Source organism: Cetorhinus maximus, chromosome 26 (assembly GCF_964194155.1).
Source record: "Cetorhinus maximus chromosome 26, sCetMax3.hap1.1, whole genome shotgun sequence".
Classification (NCBI taxonomy): domain Eukaryota; kingdom Metazoa; phylum Chordata; class Chondrichthyes; order Lamniformes; family Cetorhinidae; genus Cetorhinus; species Cetorhinus maximus.
In genome coordinates, this window is record NC_135904.1 from 34,051,077 (window position 1) to 34,073,815 (window position 22,739).

Below are 22,739 nucleotides of genomic sequence, written 5' to 3' on the forward strand. Positions count from 1 at the left end.
ATAGATTCTTGGTAAGCAAGGGGGTGATAGGTTATTGGGGGTAGGTGGGATGCAGATTTTAGGTTACTAACAGATCAGCCATGGTCTTATTAAATGGCGAAGCAGGCTCGAGGGGCTGAATGGCCTACTCCTGCTCCTTGTTCATATGTTCATTTGTTCGCATGCTCATAACCAATGCTAACAAGGCCTGAGGCCCAATATTGGGCCTTCCAGTTGGGGCAAGCTCTCCGTATGGGCACCCATTTCAGGCATGACAATGGACCATAAAGCAAAGATGTTTTCAGGGTCCTTTGGACTTTTTCTTCTTCTGAAGTAAAAGCTCCAAAAGGCACATTCTGAGTTTATGAATGTTAGTGTGCCTGTGACCATGTATAATACAGTGGGGACTTTATCTGAAACCATACGCTGACCCAACATAAGTTCTTAGAGAGAGGTGAGTAGCTTGGTAGGTGCAAGCAGTAGGCATAGCTGGGAGTTCAGGGCCAAACTGATCTCCTGGACTAGGTTTAATGAGTCAGAAAAGAAAAGTTCATAATTTTCCTCCAAATAAGCCTGGGTTTTTAAATCTTTTTTTTCTCCTCTCTCAGGGGATAACAGCGTTTTTGAGGTGGGATGGAGTATATCTATATTGTGATGTACAAGCTCCCAGTTGCACGGGACAGGTTAGATGGTCGTGAGTCTTTACCTTTCCATCATTGTTCAAGCTGTTTCTCCAGTTTGTCGGTGCCAATGTCTGTCAATGGAATTCAGACACGCAACCACGGTGTTGGGCAGGGAGGCTAAAAAATAAGTCACCTTATTTTCCACCTTTCAGCAGAAGTCACAGTGGCTCAGAATGTACTCGTAAACATTCACAGCAATCCACATTTTGCAACAAATACCAGCTGCGCGAATAATAAAGATGTTTATCCCACTCCTTCAGTGTAGCTCTCTGTAGTATTACAGCAATTGCGTGCAGACTTACTCTGTAGTTGGAATGAGCCCTGTTGTTGCTGAACTTTCCCAATGGCACGTGTTCAGAATAACCAGGGGAATACATTCCTTCCGAAGGCCCCGTGGGCACATGGTGGAAAATGAACCAGAACCCGGTTTCCTGCAATGTAAGCATGCCGATGAATGCTTGAACTTCCAAAAGATGCTTCTCTGCAGTTTAAACACAGGCTGAAATACCCAGCACGTGACTCCGATTTTACGGTAAACGATAGCATATGGGAGCAGGAGATTACCTACCTCAGAGCCTGCAGCTGCACAGTTGATCAGATTATTGTTGGGATTGGCAATCCAAAACGTGGAGACAGCACTGTAAGAGAATAGCAGAGGTTTACCTTGTGCTCACAGTGACTTGTCCAATTCAAGTTAATACAAAAAAATTGCTTAACTGGTAATTTGCATGTGCACCAGGCATTTTTTTTAAAAAAAACTCTTGTATGAAGGAAGTTAACTTTTATTAAGATGTTACTCTTTTTAGTGTGACGAAGCTGGTCTTTTATAAAGACAGAACAGTCCATGTAAAGGTTTTCGCTTATTTTCTCTCCCTGTGCCCTGACTTTGACACATTTCAAAAAGTTAAACTGTTCAGAAGCCAAGAGGTTTCAAACGGAGCTTCTAAAGGGTCATTTCTATAAGTGAGCTCAGCTGACTAGGCTGGAAAGGGGCACTGGGTGTGACTGAGAGAATAATGTCAAACACTACCTGCACTTCATTGACACACACTTTAAAGTGAAATGGTTTGTCCTTCAATGACCTCATGAATATAATGAATATAGACACAAAATATAGAATCTTGCAGCATGTAGGAGCCTATTCAGCCCCTCATGCCTCTGCTGGCTCTTTGAAAGGGATGTTCAACTTAGTTCCACATCCCATCCTTTTCCCTAAAACCCTTTAAATTCGCCTTCTTCAAGTACATGCCTAGTTGCCTTTTGAAAGTCGCTTTGGAATCTGCTTCCTCGCCACCCTTGCAGGTCGTGCTTTCCACACCTCAACAATCCTCATTTCCCCTCCAGCTCTTTTGCCAATTATTTTAAATCTATGACCTCTGGTTATGGACCCACTAGTCAGAGGATTTCCCCCTACGCACTCAATCATTGAATACATCTACTAGATCTCCCCTTCGCCTTCTCTGCTCTAAGGAGGACAATCCCAGATTCTCCAATCTCTCGACATACTGAAGTCCTTCCCCCGACACCATTTTAGTAAACTTCCTTTGTCTCCTTTCCAAGGCCTGGACACCATTCCTAACGTGTGGTACCCAGAATAGTACACAAAATTTCAGCTGAGGCCTAACCAGTGATTTGTAAAGGTTTAGTATGATGTCCTTGTTTTTGTATTCAATTACCTTATTCACAAAGCCAATCCCATGTACTTTTGTTACCACCTTATCAACTTGCCCTGGCACCTGTAAAGATTCGTGAATCTCTCTCTCTCTCTCTTCAGGTACCATGCCTGATGAGGGCATTGGTGCCAATGGACCTCCATGTTAATCTTGCTCTGGAGGCGTGGATCATCTTCATTGTTGTGAGGCTCACCGAGTTTGTCAGGCTCTTCAGAAAGATCACTCTTTGTCCACCTCGATCTCTTTTACCATCGATCTTTCCCACCAGTATCAGACTTTCTAAATCATGATTTCTTATCACGTGACCAACAAATTCCAGCTGTCTCTTCCTGATCTTGGTCAGCAGAGTTCTTTTGGTCTCAGGTTTAACAAGTATCTCTTCATTGGTAATGTGACTTGTCCAGGATATCTTCATTATTGGCCTCAAAAACACAACTCTGCAGATTCAATTCTTCTCTGTCTTGCTTCACTCAATACTCGCTCAACACTCACTTCCAAATGTCAAAATTGGTGTGATGTAGCATTCCAGAATTCTCAGCTTTGTTTTCACGACTAATTTTGAGTTGATTTTCATTTTTTGAATTGTATCTTTGGTCATTCCAATCCTTCATCTTATTTCTTAGTCGCACTTTCAATGTTAACACACTCCCTAGGTAACAAAACTTGTCTACCTGTGCGACCTTTTCATTCTTTACTGTGATCTTACATTACGGTTTGATTGCCTTTCTGGGCAGTAATGAACATTTTGTTTTCTTACAATTTATGCTCAGCCCTTTCTTCTCACTTTCACTCACTATGCTGTCCAAAACCCTTTGTGGATTTTCTTCAGAGTCGGCAATAAGAGTGTTATCATCAGTGTATCTTATATTATTAAAGTTGTAAACTCCAACTAATAATCCAGGAAGGTCTCCAGTCTCTCTAAGAATATTTTCACTATACAAATTGAGTAAATCTGGGGAGAAAATATCTCCCTGTCTGACCCCTCTTCTAAACACCACAGAATTGCTTAGATTGTTTTCAACTTTTATGCCTGCAGTTTGTTCCCAATAAAGGTTTCTTATCACTCTCATATCCTTACCATCAAGGTCAAGGGACTCTAACATGCTCATCAGTCCATAATGATGCTCGGTTGAGATCCAGACAGCTATTATAATATGAGAATATCTGCGCCCCAGCGGGAACATTGTTTGAGTGACAGCTCAGGCTCTTTGACCTCTGCTGTCAATTTCACAATATTTATTTACACAAGTTAAGTGGTTTCAAGGGTTTGTGGATTCTGGAAACTTCAAAGGGCCTGGATGATTGACACTTTTATTAGCTTGTACTTCAAACTCTTGTAGGAGAAAGTTCTCAATGAACAACTTCTTTTCAAGTTTTAAAAAAATATACCACTTTACATCATAGGGTTCATTGGTTCCAGAAAGTGTACAGCGGGTCAATGGGCATCGAAGTGCCATAGCTTGGCATGGGGGGGCATGAGGAGCCATGGGGGGTGGGTGGGAGAGCAGAGCTTGGCATAGGGGGCATGAGGAGCCATGGGGGGTGGGTGGGAGAGTAGAGCTTGGCACAGGGGGCATGAGGAGCCATGGGAGGTGGGTGGGAGAGCAGAGCTTGGCACGGGGGGCATGAGGAGCCATGGGGGGTGGGTAGGAGAGCAGAGCTTGGCATGGGGGGCATGAGGAGCCATGGGGGGTAGGTGGAAGAGCAGAGCTTGGCATGGGGGGCATGAGGAGCCATGGGAGGGTGGATGGGAGAGTAGAGCTTGGCACGGGGGGCATGAGGAGCCATGGGGGGTGGGTGGAAGAGCAGAGCTTGGCATAGGGGGCATGAGGGGTCCATGGGGGGGTGGGTGGGAGAGCAGAGCTTGGCATGGGGGCATGAGGAGCCATGGGGGGTGGGTGGGAGAGCAGAGCTTGGCATGGGGGGCATGAGGAGCCATGGGGGGTGGGTGGGAGAGCAGAGCTTGGCATGGGGGGCATGAGGAGCCATGGGGGGTGGGTGGAAGAGTAGAGCTTGGCATGGGGGGCATGAGGAGCCATGGGGGGTGGGTGGGAGAGCAGAGCTTGGCACGGGGGGCATGAGGGTCCATGGGGGTGGGTGGTGGGGCAGAGCTTGGCAAACGGAGCATGAGGGGCTGTGGGGGTGGGTGAGGAGGCATGAGGCGGGATGGATGGGGCATAGAGTGTGTTTGGAGGGTAAAGGGGGGGCTGAGGGGTGATGGAGGATCTTAATGTTTTTTCTCACACTGGAACAAAGTCCCACAGCACTGAGGTGGGCCTCTGCACCCAGCAGCTCCTGTGGCTGCCTCTGTACTTCTTCCTGGGTTGGCTTGGCTGACTCCAGCCCATGCCCGCTGCCCCCCCCAGCAATGAAGGTCCTGCCATGGTGGGCACTTTCTCCCAAGGCTGGCGGGCCAAGCAAGGAATTTTCCCAAGTCTCCCTACCCACCTCAAGGATGAAAATCCAGGCCCTTTTCTCTATCTCTTTCTCAAAGCATTTTAAACCTAACTATATTATAATCAATGTTACACAACTATTCCCCCACTGAAATACTCGCAACTTATCCCACTCCATTCCCGTACTCAATTTAAAATTACTTCTTTCCTCATTGTGTTAGACACATACTGATTAAGGAAGTGCTCTGTAGAGGAACTCTTCATCCTCCTTGTCCCTTAGTCTGTTTCCTCCCAGTCTATATTAGGGTAATTGAAATTTGAATGCCGTTCTAATAGGTTGGATTTTATGGCCTCCTGTCAGGCACATGTTTTCAATGGAGGGCGGTGGGGGAATGGGGTGGGAGGGGGGTGGTTGGTACCTACAATATGATGGTGGTTAGCCCACCTTATCACCCACACCCGACTGAGGCCCTATAAACTGTTGGCGGGCAGACATTGCCATCAGTAACTGGCCCACCATTTTTAAAAGAAAAACTGATGGGCAGTTGAGTTTGTCAACAAGCCAACTAGACCAAGCATTACACTGCCCGTGCCATAATAAGATTGGCATGGGCAGCAGTGAGAAACTTGTTTTCTTAACCCAACTGTTAAAAGGCAGGAAGGGGGGGTACGTCCATTGGGTGGGGGTGCCCTGTGTGTATTGGGGGCACGCCACCCAAGATGATATTCCCCCTTTCTGCCTTCCCAACTGGCCTCCTCACATACCCTCCTCCGCCCGCCTGCCCACCCCCACTCCCTACGGTGCCAGATCCTTTCCTGCCCTAATAGCCAGGGACTTACCTTAGTCCAGGATCCATTGCTCTTCTTCCTGGGACCTACTTGCAGTTCTAGAGGCGCCCACTACTGAGGTCTGGTGCTGCTGAGACTGCTGGACCTTCTGGCCAATCAGATTGGCCAGCAGCTCTCCAGGGCGGGACTTCCTCCCACTGAGGGCCAGAAGTCCTGCTCTCTGCTCATTTAGGCCACCACTAGCATGTTACTGCTGTGGGGAGACCTTTTTTAAACTCGGTCGGTTTGAAACCAGCTTTTGTAATGGGGGCGGGGGGCAAGCAATATTCGTAAAATTCAGCCCATTATTTTTACATTTCCCTGAAATTTGCCTTGAGATTTTCTCTTCTATCTCATTCTGACTATTTTGGAGTCGATTGTAAATATCCAGTGCAATGTACCAGCTCCATTTCTGTTCCTTAACTCTAACCAAATGGATTCAGACTTTGAACCCTCAAGTATATCATTCCTCTGTAGAGCTTTACTATTGCCGTCAATCAATAATGCCACGTCCCTCCCCACCGCATCCTTTTTCCTACCCTATCCCACCTTAATAGATTGTAGCCAGGAATGTTTGGTTCCCATTCCTGCCCATGTTTAAGCCAGCTCTCCATTCTAGCCACTGTGTCATAATCCCATGCGACATCTTGCGCCTGCAGCTCATTAACATTATTCGTTTCTTTTTGACCCAGTGACAGTGAAGGAACGGTGATATATTTCCAAGTCAGGAGGGTGAGTGGCTTGGAGGGGAACTTGCAGGCGGTGGTGTTCCCATACACCTGCTGCCCCTTGTCCTCCTATATGGTAGTGGTTGTGGGTTCGGAAGGTGCTGCAGTGTATCTTGTCGATGGTGCACACTGCTGCCACTGTTCGTTGGTGGTGGAGCGAGTGAATGTTTGTGGATGGGGTGCCAATCAAGTGGGCTGCTTTGTCCTGGATGGTGTCAAGCTTCTTGAGTGCTGTTGGAGCTGCACTCATCCAGGCAAGTAACACATTGCTTTAACACACATGCATTATAGCACCATGCTGGTATGCTTTGACTTTTCCTCCATCACCTTCATAGATACGTAAATGCCCAGATCTTTCTGTTCCTTCATCCCCTTTAAAACATTATCAGTTTTGCTATCCTCCTCATTCTCCCTCACTGCAAACTTTTCTGTGTATCTGCACTCCTCTAATTTCAGCCTCTTGTGCATTCCTGATTTTAATCGCTCCAACATTGTTGGCTGCGCCTTCAGCTGCCTAGGCCCCAGGCTCTTGAATTCCCTCCCTGAACCTCTCCACCTCTCTACCTCACTTTCCTCCTTTAAGATACACCTTAAACCTACTTTTTTGATCAAGATTTTGGTCATCTGACCTAATATCTCCCTTATGTGGTTTGGTGTCATATTTTATTGTATAATGTTCCTGTGAAGCACCATTCGGAAGTTTTATTACATTAAAGGTGCTATATAAATATGAGTTGCTGCTGTTAAATTTCATCTGCTGCCTGTCTGCTCATTTCACCAGTCTGCCTAGGACAGCCTGCAGCCTGCTAATATCCTCCACAATGTTTACTACATTTCCAATGGAGACGCAGAATCCTTGCTATTAACAAGGTGATAGCTAACATACATTCCTAAGGTCGTTTCTGGCAACTACTTGAATGCATAAAAGACAGAAGCTGGGAATCCTTGCCTTGCATTTGTTAGGATTTAGATTTCACCTTTCACAGCATTTTGGATTATGTCACATTAAATATAGTCCCCATTTACATTTTCTAACGGCATGCACCAATACTTAACTTGCAAGCTGCACCAGGTAGTTATAGCAGTTTATATAAAGTCTACTGCTTAGCAAATTCAAACAAAATTGACCAGTTGATGCAGGATTTTCAATGAAACACAAATACCTTCTGATTGCTTTGTCTGATAATAGTAGGTAAAAGTTCAATGCATCAATAAGTAATTTTTTGCCTATTTTCTTAAAGATGTTGACTCTTAAGCAAGTAGGGGGCACATATTCTTGAAGCTTCTCCTGCTCTGCCACTGTAAATTTAGTGTAAGTTTGTTTATTCTCCTGTGTGTCAATGTCTTATTAATTACATTGTTCAGGTTTAAGTAGCAATTACATTACAGGTGATGGCTGTATTTGTACACCTATAAATGGACATAGCTGGGACACTGGGGTATCGAGTAGTGTTGCCTGTGAACTAAGTCAATAAACTTTCTCCAGCAAAGAAAGCTGCTGTGTCTTATCTTTAACTTCACCGATCGGCGTGGATCCAGTTAACACTACAGAATAGTGCCATGGGATATTTTACAACCTGGGGGTTCAGTTTAAAGTGACATCTGAACGATGACGCCATTGGCTGTACATCACTCCTTCAGTACCGCGATGAACTCTTAGCCTGGATTTTGGTGTTGGGAGTGGCACTTGCTCTCACAACTTTCTGATTCAGAGGGGAGAGTAATACCAAAGCCAAAGTAAACCAAAATCTAACTTCTCACATTATGAATCCTTGAATTCTTCAATAGATACATATTTCCAGTATAACCAAAAAATAAGACATTACTAAAATGTAATTTCTGCATCGACAAGTCTGTGGACGTGAGTAACAATGAATTTACCTGATATGTTATAAGCTGTTTAATAATTATAACCAAAATTTAAACCAACGGATTTGATTTCATCTCCAATCTGTATCAGAATTAAAAGCAAAATCAAAGTCAGGTTATATCTGTTTACACTGGTTTTAATTTTCAGCAAAAATGTATTGACCACTGGAATTTGTTTTCAATAATTTAAAGCACGGTTTCAATCACAAACACATTCTTTTCTTTATTGAACTCAATAAAAACGTTATGGTGTTACGGTTAATTGTAAGTAATAACAGCTTGCTTTCTGACATCTGATAACCTGAAAATGGGTTTGAGACGGGAGTTTACAGCTTTCTGTCGTGTTTTATTAATTCTGTGGAGTTGCTTGATTCTGCTTTTTTAACCTAACTTATAAAGATTATTCTGCACAGTTCATGATATTTACCCAATCTGAACATTGGGAGAAGCGGACAAAACACAATGAGAAACAGGATGGGTTCCACAAGTCAGTCAACAATGGTAACTTTTGTACACAGCCAAATTATACTTTACAGCGTTCAAAATATCTCTCACTGATCCTAGTGGAAACTCTAAACTGTGCCAGGTCCTTCGTACTCCAGGAATGCAGAAAGAAAAGTAGTTATTTTCATCCTCTAGTGCTACAATTTATTGACACAAAACTTTAGTGTTGACAAAACATCAGACCTGAGTGCCAATTTTAGCTGGCTAGTTTCCAGAGAAACCAGGTCTGTACCAGGGATGAGAAATCAGCTGAAGAGTTATCCAATTCAAACTGGGGAATTTTTTGTCGACATTTTGACAATATCCCTTTGACCTTCCTCCTTGTTTTATTCAGTTCATTGTTCAGCAATTCCAGAAGCCATCTGTTATAATCGCAACCTTCTCTGGCCCAAATTTTATGACTTGTGAACATAAGAAATAGCAGCAGAAGTAGGCCATTCAGCCCCTCGAGCCTGCTCCACCATTCAATAAGATCATGGCTGATCTGTTTGTGTTTCGAATTCCACATTCCCAGCTACCCCTTTGATTCCCTTGCCTAACAAGAATCTATCTACCTCTGCCTTAAGAATATTCAATGACCCCACCTCCACCGCCTTCTGAGGCAGAGAGTTCCAAAGTCGCACAGCCCTCTGAGAGAAAAAAATTCTCCTTAGCTCTGTCCTAAAAGGGCAACCCCTAATTTTAAAACAGTGCCCCCTAGTTCTGAACTCACCCACAAGAGGAAACATCCTTTCCACGTCCGCCTTCTCGAACCATTCAGGGTCTTATATACTTCAATCAAATCACGCCTCACTCTTCTAAACTCCAGTGGAAACAAGCCCAGCCTGTCCAACCTATCCTCATAAGACAACCCACTCATTCCAGGCATCAATATAGTAAACCTCTGAACCGCCTCCAACGCATTTACATCCTTCCTTGAATAAGGAGACCAAAACTGCACACAATATTCGATAGTGTGACAGCTCTGCTTTGTTTTTTTTTGTTTAACTCACTTGGCTCCCTATCGATCTGGCCCACACCCCGGTCTCTCACCTTTCCTGGCTGAGCTAACCCAGTGCTGGTCCTCTCGACGTGCTGTCCCGCTTACCGAACTGACAGGTCTTTGTGCTGCAATCTCACCACAAGGGACCTATCTGCTTACCAGCTCTTTACTTGAGCACTATCCCAATCCGGTGTCTTCAAAGCTTTCCTGTGCAGTCACCACACTGCGAGTTCAACACTCTCTGACACTGCAAACTCGCTGCAGTCTGAACAAAATGTGGAGGGCTGTCTCATGTAGTGCAATCTGAGGCTGTTCATCATGTTGTACCTGAACTTAATCTTGCTGCCACACTGACCACCGCTGAACACCATGGCCGGAATTTTATGGCCCCATCATGGCGGGGCGGGGCTGTAAAATGCGCCGAGCCATTGTAAACTCCATTGACTTTGGCGGAATTGTAAAATCCCGCTGCCGTAAAAGTCCACCCCACATGTCTTGTTGTCACAATGATATAAAGGCACCAATGACTCATAAGGGATTGTGTAAACATGTTGTGGGTTCATTTATTGAGACTAGGCACATGAGAACATGTATACAAAGATGGAAAGCTTGAAGACATCAGCAGCAGAGCTGTGAGTGCTGTATTCTGCTCACAGGCCAAAGTGAAACTGAGACTGGATCACATGACGCACTTCCCTTCTAATGATGGCATGATGCTATCCCTTAAAGGCATATTACAACACTTGGTGCTGGACATAAACCTGCCCTCACAGGTGTCAGCCCTGATTCTGGCCCTTACTTCTGAATCACAAAGTTGAAGTCTGTCAGCAATTTGACGGCTGCTTCTGTACCAGGTTATAAATCCCGTGTAATGGGATTGTAAGAGGTTTAAGTTTCCCGCTCCAGAGACCTGAGCACAAGACCTAGGCAGACATTATCTCATGTTCTTTTTGGGAACTTGCTATGTGCAAATTAACTGCCATGTTTCATACATTTTGACCATCATTACACTTCGAAAAATTACTTCATTGGCTGTAAAACGCTTTGGGGTATTTTGAGGTCAGAAAGAACGCTATATAAAATGCAAGTTTTTCTTTTCTCTTTCTTTGGACAGTATCAAAACTTAAATATTTTGTCAACTGCTTTCTTTTATATATTATGGCATATCTTCCTGTATCTCTGCAATCTTCCACATGATGTTGGCCCAGCTAGTGATCCTCTCAGCTTACTTTCATGTGTCTGGATTGCAGTTATGCCTCTGAGCTCAATGTTCCTCTCCTCTGGCTTGGACCATTATCAGTGAAATGCATCTTTCTAGTTAATAATTCAACCCGGCTCTAGCGTCTTTGCCCAGTACTGGCAAATATCGTATGTTCCACATAAAAATCCATATAAAGGAAGGAATGTCCTTGTAGACAGACTTGTGTTGTACATAGCAACCTTTTGGTTGGAATAACTGGAATAATTTTGTGCAATGAATGTGTGCTTGGAGGAATCTTCCAGAATTACTTACCAAGACTCACATTGCCAACATGTGGTATTTAGATTCAGAACCATAGGTGTTTACAACCCAGAAGGAGGCTATTCTTCCAGTCATGTCTGTGTAGGCTTGTTACCAGAGCAATACAAATGCTATCTCCTTGTAGACTGGTATACACCTCTGCTAGGACTATTTACCCAACCTTCCCTCCATTATTCACTGCACCAACAATTCTTCGTAACCCTCTCTCCTTATTCTCAGTGACAATTTTAAATTGAGTAAAGTTGGCCCTTTGTCTTTGACTCCGCAACCATAGGAAACATCTTACCTTATTCATTCTATCAAGCTTCTTCATCATTTTAAAAACATTTATTAAATCTCAATCTGCTCCAATGGAAGCACGCTCAGGAGCTCAAATCTCTCCTCTTGAGCATAGTTTCCCACCCTGGGCATTATCCTGGTGAATCGGTGTTGATGCACCCTGTTCTATGCTTTCTGTGGTGGGTTCAAATGTGACACCAGGGTTGCAACCAGACCTAGGCCTAGATTTTTGTCCGTGCATTGGGTGTGCAAAGTCGGGAGAATTCCTGGCTTCACAACCCGACTTCTAAAAATGTCTGGCCGAACGTCGGATTTTCACTCTGGAATGGCGGGCTTTGTTAGAAGTCAAGCAGGGTGGCCCCGGAGTGAGGTGTGGAGGATGTTGGGTGCAGGAGTGGGCTGGGCGGAAGGCCTGCCTCTGTGCATCGGCACTGTTTTGGAGTTTTTTTCGAAAAACAGGAAAACATAAAACAGCCGTCCCTCCCTCACCACTCACACCACCTCACATCCACACATAGTCCCCATGCCCCATCCATGCCAACCCATAACCCCCACCCCCCCATGGCCCTTCATACCCCCAATCTATGCCCCTCTGCCCACCCCCTTTGGCCCTTTATACCTTCTATGCCATATGCCCCTCTGCCAGCCCCATGGCCCCCATACCTTCCATGCCAAACTATGCCCCTCTGCTTACCCCCATAGCCCTTTATAGTTCCTATGCCAACTTAGTGCCAAATCATGGCCTACCTACCATCCTTTTTTCCTCACACCTACCATGCCGACCCATCCTGTACCCACCACGGGCAGGTCCCTGGTCCCATGCTGAAATTAAATAAAGCTCCTAGTGTCTATTGCAGACTTTATTTTAAAAAAAAACACTCTGGTTCATAAAACCCATTTACTATATTTACATTCCTTAAGCTACATTATCCCTTATAACAACAAGCATTTCATTCAATTGCATAATTCCTTATAAAAACAAGTGTTGGAATTCATAGTCCCACTTCAAAGAGTTCATAACTACCTGGAGCTGTCAAACAAACTGTGAAATAGTAGGCATCCTACTGTGATAATGGATGGTTGTGAAATCAGTCATGCAGCACTAATCCAGTAATAGCAACCCTAAGACTTATATCAACAGACAGAATGAATTAGCAATCAATCATTTTTTTTAACATTCTAGACAATCTTTTCTAAGAGTTAAAGGACAGGAGTTTTAAATGCCTTGACAGCCTTACAGCTCCCTTTGATAGTTCACCTTGACACTTATTGACAGTTATTTTTGACCATTCCAATGAGCTTCATGTTACCAATGACTTTATGTACTTTTTAGAAATCCCAAAGGGCACCTTACTTCTCTCAAGGAGTAGCTTATCTCCCACAAAGGTGTCCCAGGGCCATATCCAAAGAGGTACCTTGCCTCTCCAAAAGGATACCTTTGCTATCCAAAAGAATCCACAAAGTTCAGACCTGCTCCTGTCAAAGCTAATCTGCACACGTTAAGTTTCAGCCACTTCTGACACCAAAATCACACACCAGTGGAGGCAGCTGCTTATTCCTATGGGCAGCTCTTCCGCGAAATGTGCAGGCACAAATCCTGACCCGGGCCCATTCCTGCCCCCATGAGAAAGACAGGGGCCATCTTCAGGGACAAGACTTCCTGACTGAGGGCTCTTACACCATTTTCATCACGATGGGGAGGCTGTCTGTCGTGGTGAAAGTCCAGGCCTTAATTTATGCTCATCAAGTGCTGGATATCAGGTGAGAAGTTACTGTATTGTATCCTTTCAATATTTTAAACAGCTCAATTAGATGCTCAATTCTCTTTGGTCAAGCCCAGTTTTTCAAGCTCTCTCATCATTTACGAAGATCATAAAATGAAGCATTGTAATGACTACCAGAATATTCTGTTGCCCCTTCTCACCATGTCTGGACTCTTACAAACTCCAATGCGAGTCATAAACCTTTTAGGTGGTCTCTATTCCAGTATCTGGAGAGGGCATTTAATTCTGAAATAGTCTCTTGCTATAATTGAATGTGTTCCTGCAACCAAGTGGGTGAGCAACAGAAGGACTACTGCATGGCTCAAAGATAAAATAGAGAAAACATCTTTCAATAAAGATGGTGCCATTCCAGGTGGAACTTTCCCGCCATATGAATTTTATAAGGATGGTTGGGAATCTGAGCCTTATAAAGCTAATACCCTGGGACGCTTCTATCTGGGCATTTGCCATGTTTATCCAGAAGTCTCAACTGTCTGAACTGAAGAACCATCTGCTGCACAGATCTCACTGATTCCTACTGAACAGTGTGTTATTAGCCAATTTGTTAAGTAGGTTAGATATGCAGCTGCTTTTTGGGGAATTGCATGACTATCAGTGACAGCTACTTAGCTCCAACAGTGTAAGGGACAGTTAGCGAATGAGGAAAAGACCACCAGCTAAAGCCCTAAATATTTTCTCTGGCTCTTTGGGCATCCATCTCAATGGTCTAAGGAGCGCAGATGGCCTTCTGTGTCCATCACACACAGAATCACAGTGTAGAAGAGGCCCTTCGGCCTATTGAGTCTGCACCGACACGTGAGAAATACCTGACCTACCTACCTAATCCCATTTACCAGCACTTGGCCCATAGCCTTGAATGTTATGACGTGCCAAGTGCTCATCCAGGTACTTTTTAAAGGATGTGAGGCAACCCGCCTCCACCACCCTCCCAGGCAGTGCATTCCAGACTGTCACCACCCTCTGGGTAAAAAAGTTTTTCCTTACATCTCCCCTAAACCTCCTGCCCCTCGCCTTGAACTTATGTCCCCTTGTGACTGACCCTTCAACTAAGGGGAACAGCTGCTCCCTATCCACCCTGTCCATGCCCCTCATAATCTTGTACACCTCAATCAGGTCGCCCCTCAGTTTCTCTGCTCAAACGAAAACAACCCAAGTCAATCCAACCTCTCTTCATAGCTTAAATGTTTCATCCCAGGCAACATCCTGGTGAATCTCCTCTGCACCCCCTCCAGTACAATCACATCCTTCCTGTAATGTGGTGACCAGAACTGCACACAGTACTCCAGCTGTGGCCTCACCAAGGTTCTATACAATTCCAACATGACCTCCCTACTTTTGTAATCTATGCCTCGATTGATAAAGGTAAGTGTCCCATATGCCTTTTTCACCACCCCACTAACATGCCCCTCCGCCTTCAGAGATCTATGGACACAGATGCCAAGGTCCCTTTGTTCCTCAGAACTTCCTAGTGTCCTAGTATCAGTTGGATAATATTTAGTTACATTCCTTGGGACCTTGAAGGCAAAACTCCATAGGCTTCACTTTCTAATTCCATGAAAATGGACTGAAAATCACAGGCTGTCCGTACTTGATTTCCTGATGCATATTCCAATGGGTGAGACTCTATTCTAGGAGCTTGCAACCCTCCCAGTGTCCCGTAGCAGCAGTAGAATCCTCACCTCTCGGGATTTTAAGCACTAGCAAATGTTTGTGAGGCCCCACATCGGCAGCAGGGTTTCGCAGAATCAGAAAATTTCAGGCTGCATTTCTACGAGAGGCACTGGCCGCAATGTTACTCCTCCCACCCCGGCACAAGGCCTCACAAAATGTGTCCTATACAGTTACCCCATTAGAGACTGGCTTGGCCACAAGCTGGGAAAACTCCGGAGACAACCTGGCTGTATAGCTAACTCAAACTGGGGAAGCTGAGTATAGCACATGCGTAGTTCAATGCTCTGCTCTGATAGGTGCTCGGTTAAGCTATTCTACAGCCAATGGCAGCAAAACTAGATCAACACTACCCCCCTCATAGTAGCTTAATAACCCAACTTAAATTTGGGCCAGTGTGGTTCTCATTATCCTACAGCTTCTGCCTCACTGCGAAGCAGAGGCCAATTAATTGCCCCACTTGAATGTTATGGAGTTTTCAAAATATTTTCAGTGGGGGTATTTAGAGCCCCCATGATGTCATGATACCATTGACCTTTGAAAAGCTTAGCTAAAATGGGTGAAGTGCCAGTCAGTGTTAATCTCCGCTCATTGTGCTGTACATGTACCAAGAATCTTCCTTCAAGCTGTTGATAACTTTGGGCTGCCAACCTGGACTTGATACCATGGCATCTTTGAAAGAGCATGCACGTGCCTTTACTGATGTACGTGGACAGATTGCAGATGGAGTTTCTAAGGATATCAGTCTTACTGAAACAGTGCTTACAGACCAACATTCTTAACAACAACGCAGCTTCTAACTAGCACAGGGTATTGTACGATCCAGCTAATGACTAGCCAGCTGGATGCAGTGTGTTATTAGCTGAATAAACCTGAAATGTTGTCAGAGAGAGCATGAGAATATTCTCCAGATGGGCTTTATACCAATTGTGCAGAAATTTAAGCTCCCTGTTACAAGCAGCTCACTGTTCTGATCTTGGATCAAAAAGTTTAGCTTGTTTTAAACTTGTACTACAATAAACATTAATTCTCACATCAGCCATAATATGAAGTCCCAATAATTATGTAGTATTTACAGCACAGAATCAGGCCATTCAGCCCAACCGGTCTATGCTGGTGTTTAAGCTCCACATAAGCCTCTTCCCACGTTACTTAATTTACCTCCATCAACATATCCTTTAATTATTTTTTCTTCATGGGTTTATCTAGCTTTTCCTTGCATGTATCAATATTATTTGCATCCAGCACTAAGGGTGGCAATGACGCAGAACGTATTCTGGGTGGCTCGATAGCACCGCTACTGACCAAGCTGGCCGGGTCCTAAAGGACACAGCTGTTAGACTGGGTCTGCAGCAGGTGGTGAGGAAACCAACAAGAGGGAAAAACATACTTGACCTCATCCCCACCAACCTGCCTGCCACAGATACATCTGCCCAATACAGTATCGGTAGAAGTGACCACCACACAGTTGTTGTGGAGCCAAAATCCTGTCTTCATATTGAGGATACCCTCCATCATGTTGTGTGGCACTACCACCATGCTAGATGGGTTAGATTTCAAACAGATCTAGCAACTCAAGACTGGCTAACTATAAGGTGCTGTGGGCCATCAGCAGCAGCAGAATTGTGCTCAACCATAATGTATAAACTCATGGCCCGGCATATCCCCCACTCTACCATTACCATCAAGCCAGGGGATCAACCCTGGTTCAATGAAGATTGCAGAGGGCATGCCAGGAGCAGCACCAGGCACACCTAAAAATGAGGTATCAACCAATTGAAGCTACAACACAGGACTACTTGCGTGCCAAACAGCATAAGCAGCAAGTATTGGACAGAGCCAAGTGATTCCACAACCAATGGATCAGATCTAAGCTCTGCAGTCCTGCCACATCCAGTCGTCAATGGTGGTAGACAATTAAACAACTCACTGGAGGAGGAGGCTCCACAAATATCCCCATCCTCAATGATGCCCAGCACCTCAGTGCAAAAGATAAAGCTGAAGTATTTGCTACAATCTTCAGCCAGAAGTGCCGAGTGGATGATCTATCTTGGCCTCCTTTGGAGGTCTCCAGCATCACAGATGCCAGTCTTCAGCCAATTCGATTCACTCCACATGATATCAAGAAACGGCTGATGGCACTGGATACTGCAAAGGCTATGGGCCCTGACAATATTTCAGCAATAGTACTGAAGACTTGTGCTCCAGAACTTGCTGCGCCCATAGCCAAGCTGTTCCAGTATAGCTACAACACTGGCATCTACCCAGCTATGTGGAAAGTTGTCCAGGTTTGTCCTGTACACAAAAAGCAGGACAATCCAACCCAGCCAATTACTGCCCCATCAGTCTACTCTCGATCATCAGTAAAGTAGTGGAAGGTGTCATCAACAGTGCTATCAAGCTGCACTTGCTTAGCAATAATCTGCTCACTGATGCTCAGTTTGGGTTCCATCAGGGCCACTCAGCTCCTGACCTCGTTACAGCCTTGGTTCAAACATGGATAAAAAAACTGAACTCACGAGGGGAGGTGAGAGTGACTGCCAAGAAGGCAGCTCACCACCACCTTCTCAAGGGCAATTGGGAATAGGCAATAAATGGTGGTCATGAATGTATAAAAAAAACACTTCCTGTGGTAGCATATTCCACATTCTAACCATTCCCTGGATAAAGAAGTTTCTCCTGAATTCCCTATTGGGTTTATTCATGACTATGACCCCTATTTCTGGGTCTCGCTTCCAATGGAAACTTCTTCTGTACATCTACCCTAACAAACCCTTTCATAAGTAACAACAGAAAAAGCTGGAAATACTCAGATATATCTGCACACCCCTGATTTCTCCAGCATTTCCAGCAATTGCTAAAACCAAAATAATCCAGTCTGCTGCCCTAATTTTGATGGGTCTGAAATTGGGAACAATTACAAAGCTAAGAGTGCCAAAAGAAGCTGAATCTTTAAGTCCCTGGCTGAGAAGGTTTTGAGTGTAGCAGTGCAATAATGTTTGATTGTTCATTCAGCAAAAAAGACCAGAGTTCAGACTGGTTCAGACCAGACACAATGGGCCGAATGGCCTCCTTCTGCGCTGTAACATTCTGTGATTCTGTGAACAGAAAAGGCACAGCACAGATTCACTAAGGTGCTGCCTCGCATGAGGAAATGCAAAAAGCTTGAAAAATTTGAAATGCTTTCATGTGAACAGGGGAGATTATGTGGTAATTTGAGAGAAAAGTCTAAAATTATGAAGGGATAGATTGGTTTAGATAGAAATACATGCCACAACTATTCAATGATTCTATAAGTAGACAGTTTTCATTGATTGAATGGTCTAGAATGAGAGGATATAGATAATTAATTAAATGCAAGAGATTTAGGGCAGAGAACAGGGGAACCATTTTTAAGCACCTTCTTAAGTTGTGAGGTAAAGAAATGCACGGCTAGAGTTAGTGATTGAAGCACAGACCACGGCCCTGATATTAACTTGGAAGTTGGAAGGGAGAGAGGAAACATTTTTCCAGCTGAGTTTAATGGTCAGGACCTGATTAATATGTTTATATCTATTTCCCAACTGCAGCCAGCCAGATTGAGAAGTAGAACAAAAACAAAATTACCTGGAAAAACTCAGCAGGTCTGACAGCAACTGCGGAGAGGGATGCAGTTGACGTTTCGAGTCCACATGAGAAGTAGGTTGTCTGTCATGCAAGAAGGCCTGTGATTCCAGGCTGCAGCCAGGAGTGGAGAGGGGTAAGAGAGGGGCGATTAAGGGCCACAGTTTCAGCCTGAGGTGGAAGTGGCTGTGAGGGCAATTTTGCTCTACCAGCCAGCATGTTCCCACCTGCCTATTTTCAGGGAGGCTGCTTCTGAGCGGTGATGGTTACTTCTCTGCCAGTGGTGGATAGCCGCTAATTAAAATGCCTATTGAGGGCACTCTCCTGACGCCATCTAGACTTTCCAGCTGGCATACGGCTTACACTTTGAGCCAGAAAGCCACCCATAAAACTGGTGGTGGCCTCCCAGTTGCAGACAAGGTAACCAGCAGAGCAAGAGGCTTCATTCAATGGGGAAGGCATAGTGCTAATTAACATTCACAACTGCAGCAGTGCCTGTAGTATAAAGGGTTAATGTTGAATATGTAAATATGTAGCCTATATCAGTGATGTAGGATCACATGACAACAGGGCACGGAGAGAGATATTTCCATATAGAGCCTCACGCAAAGACTACCTTGTAAATAGTTAGCCTAATGTTCTATAAAAGTTAGAGTTTGCCAACAGTATCACCTCCAGCCTTATCTGTAAGTCCAGTACCATGACTACCATATACCACACCAAAGGCAACAATAAGATATTGTTGGGAGCAAATATTGTGGGGAGCTTACCCCCTCCTGCCCAATGGCCCTAACCATTTTGGCCATTCACAAATCCCCCATTTTTGACTGGTGACCTGGAATGGAAGCGCCCTTACCCCTCTAACAGTGGGGCTGCTAATCTTTCCATGTAGGAGAGCCTCCTATTGGCCATCCAGCAATGGGAGCCTGACTACCATCCTTAACTGAGCATTGAGCGTGGAGGTGGCCAATTAGGATGTTGCCCCAGCAAGATTACTGAGCCAGTCTGGCTCCTGGCAAATGTGGGCTCAAGACCCCCATTTGGTCCTGACATTGGGGTCCCAAAATCGGCAGTAAAATCAAGCCCTGTGGGACTGGGGCCTTGGATTGATTGGATGGGGCGGACGGGGGCTGTCACAGACATTAGGGATTCAGCGACATTGGATGAGGCAGGTTGGAGGGGGCCTGGAGATCTGTTGGGCAGGGAGGCCAGGAAGCATAATGACGCGGCTAGGGAGTTTGGTGGGGCGGGGGTGTGGGCATGGTGTCATGGAGACTCATTGGAGGGACTGGAGCAGGGATGGGGGGTGGGGAAATCAAAAAGTTGGGGGTGGATCAGAGGCGTGGTGATGGGCAGTGAGGTTGTAAGGCTCTGGGGCATGGGATCGGAGGCCAGAGTAGAATTTGGAGAACCAGAGGGTGTGGGGCATGGTGAGATTAGAAGGGTCAGGTCAGTGGAAGATAATGGTTTGTTGGGGCAGTTGATTGCAGAGAGTGAGTGAAGCATATAAACTGGGTCCGGCAGGTGAGTAGAAAGGTACTAAACTCCTAGATCGAGCAGTCCTTGCCTCCCTTTAGCTGCTGGCTTTCCCAAGGCCAGGAAACCCTGCACGCCAGGATTAAATTTAACATGGAGATTATATCTGAGGCACTCAGCCTCATTCTATTTACATGACCAATCCATCCCCTGGTAGCTGACTGGCCACCCGTCATGCATTCCACCTGTTAAAACTGGAAATGGGCAAGTTGGGGTTGAGTTGGAGATTTATCAGATTTTTTACATCCGACCTAACCCCAACCCAACCATTTTTGGGGGTTAAAGTTACTGCCCATGTCAATATTTATTGGTGATTAAATGAAAGGGGGTTAAAAGGACAATAAGAAAGGTGCAGGCACATGGAATTAGGACTGCTGCCCATCTGGAAACAACATGTAATTATCGGGCTGAATGGACTGTTGCTGTGAGGTTATTTCTGTAATCCTATCATTTTGCCAGCTGTTTGGACTAACTACAACCTCTAAGTGGTGTCCACCATTAATCACTGCTTGTTTTTGCTGGAAAACAAGTTTGGTATAGTACTAGTATGGGCAACATCAAAGTTTTTAATCTTACAGAATAAACAGTTTAACTTTGGCATAGAGTCTTAAATGTTGTGTGAAGCCAAATTCAATTCCCTTTTTGTCAAAGTTCTATTTTTTGCTTCCCCTTCCCAAAGTATTTGCCGGTAATCCCCTCCATGCACATTTGTTGATGCACTGAGACTCGCGCTAACCCATCGCATCACTAAAAGACAACTGTTATTGAGTAATGTGTATCATTATCTTGTGCGTAACAGTGATCAACATTGTGAACACACCAACAATTCTGGAATCTAAAATAAAAATTAAACAAAAATAAATTTAAAAAAGATTACATGGAGAAAAGTGAGTTGGGATTTAACCAAAATATTGATTATTGCTGAAAAAAGAGACATTTTTTGTCAAAGCTTTTCGTCTTGCACTCATCAGGACAATTCGCAAGAAAATAGCAATGTCAGGGTAAACAACATATTTATACTGCATGAGAAGAGAGTGCTGATTGGTTGGCAAGTGGACCCTGCTTGGTAGAGGTATTGGCATGGAGAATGCACCAGTTGATGGTGACTGACAGTTAACTGCCAAGTATTGTTTGAAATTTAAACCAGGCAGCTTAATGCTGATTGGTCAAGAAAATTATCACGCAGAATGAACCAGTGAATGGCTGTCACTTATTTTGGTTAGCTGAAACAGGCACAATGAGTGCACATGTTCTTTCTGTCTGCAAAGAACAGGGCCCCCTGTATCAATATATGTAGCTTCCAGCACACACAAATGCACCACACTGCGAGCCCAACTTGCAATTTTCAATTGGTTGTCAGGGTAATTCTCAGCACACTGAAGATTATTTAGCAAATATTGTCCAATCACGGAATTCCATGATTACGGGGTCATGCAATTTGCTCCCACTCCCTACGACACCAGATGAAACTGCTTGGTGATTTACTTACTTGCAGTCCTGCCTGGGCTTTGGGATGTAGCCTGGGTACACCCCATCTGTTATGCTCCTGCACATTTTGCCGTCACGGTCTGATGGCAGTAGAGACCCTGCCTTGATCAACAGTCCGAGACAGTGATCAAATGTGTTTCGTTCCTCAGGACCATCTTCAGTGAAGAAGCAATGTCCCAGAGTCTTGTAGCCAATTACATCTTTCACCTAAAAAGAGAAATGAAATTGCCTGAATTTTATTTTTATAGCGGAGGGTTCTTTTTTTCTTGGGATGTCGACATTGCTGGCAAAATCCGCACTTGTTGCTCATCCCTAATTGTCCTTGAGCTGAGTGGCTTGCTGGCCATTTCAGAAGGGCAGTTAAGAGTCAACCACATATAGGCCAGATCAGGTAAGGAAGCCTAAAGGGGATCAGTGAGCCAGGACAATTGATGATAGTCACCATCACCGAGATTAGCTTTCAATTCCAGATTTATTAATTGAATTTTAATTTCACCAGCTGTCGTGATGGGATTTAAATCTGTGTCACCAAATCAATTACCTGGGCCTCTGGTCCAGTGATATTACCATGACGCCACCATCTCCCCCCTACAATTACCTCGCTTCTGTCACCCTCAACATTCTCTCCACTTATCCATAGCCAGTAATTTACCATTCCTGAAGCAGCTGAACAAATGAAGGGTAAGATCAGTCATTGATGTGTTAATAGAAAATTCAGTCGTTAAAGTGCTTAAGATAAATAGCAGACAAAGAAGCCTTACAGAAATAGCTTAACTGCTTCGATCGCAGAGAAAATGAACCCCTAAAGGGAAATCTAGGCTAAACTTCTTCCTTTAATAGTCTTGTTGAATTGAACAGAGTAATTTTGAAATGGCAGATGCACAGCATTTTCAAGGGAATTCTCGCTGTGTCCTGGCTGATATTCATCTCTCAACCCAGCACCTGCGTGCAACTTGGCTGCTATGTTTGATTACATTACAATAGTGACGACAATTCACTGGCCGTGAAGCACTTCAAGACATCCTTATGTGGTCTCCATGAACTGCAAATCCACTAGTGTTACTGGGAGTAAACTGTCTGATGAGGGCTCACTGGTGGCTACGCTGTTTTCACACTTGTTGGGCAAGTAAATTGTCATTTAATTGGTATGGTTATTCACTCTTGTCTATTTTATCTTTTTAATCTTGCTAAACTGGCACTGACTGATTATCATTCAG

At 44.6% G+C, this 22,739-nt stretch overlaps 1 protein-coding gene across 2 annotated transcripts in view; it reads right to left on the bottom strand.

The window, feature by feature from the left end:
- Window positions 1-22,739, bottom strand: part of cemip (cell migration inducing hyaluronidase 1) — a 246,588-nt gene that overhangs the window by 35,822 nt on the left and 188,027 nt on the right. For both annotated transcript variants that reach the window (XM_078530479.1, XM_078530480.1), the window contains exons 14-16: window positions 21,524-21,729; window positions 1,231-1,300; window positions 965-1,093 (exon numbers count right to left, since the gene is read on the bottom strand). In XM_078530479.1, coding sequence (XP_078386605.1) covers window positions 965-1,093; window positions 1,231-1,300; window positions 21,524-21,729 — 405 coding nt within the window. The remainder of the gene's footprint in view (window positions 1-964; window positions 1,094-1,230; window positions 1,301-21,523; window positions 21,730-22,739) is intronic.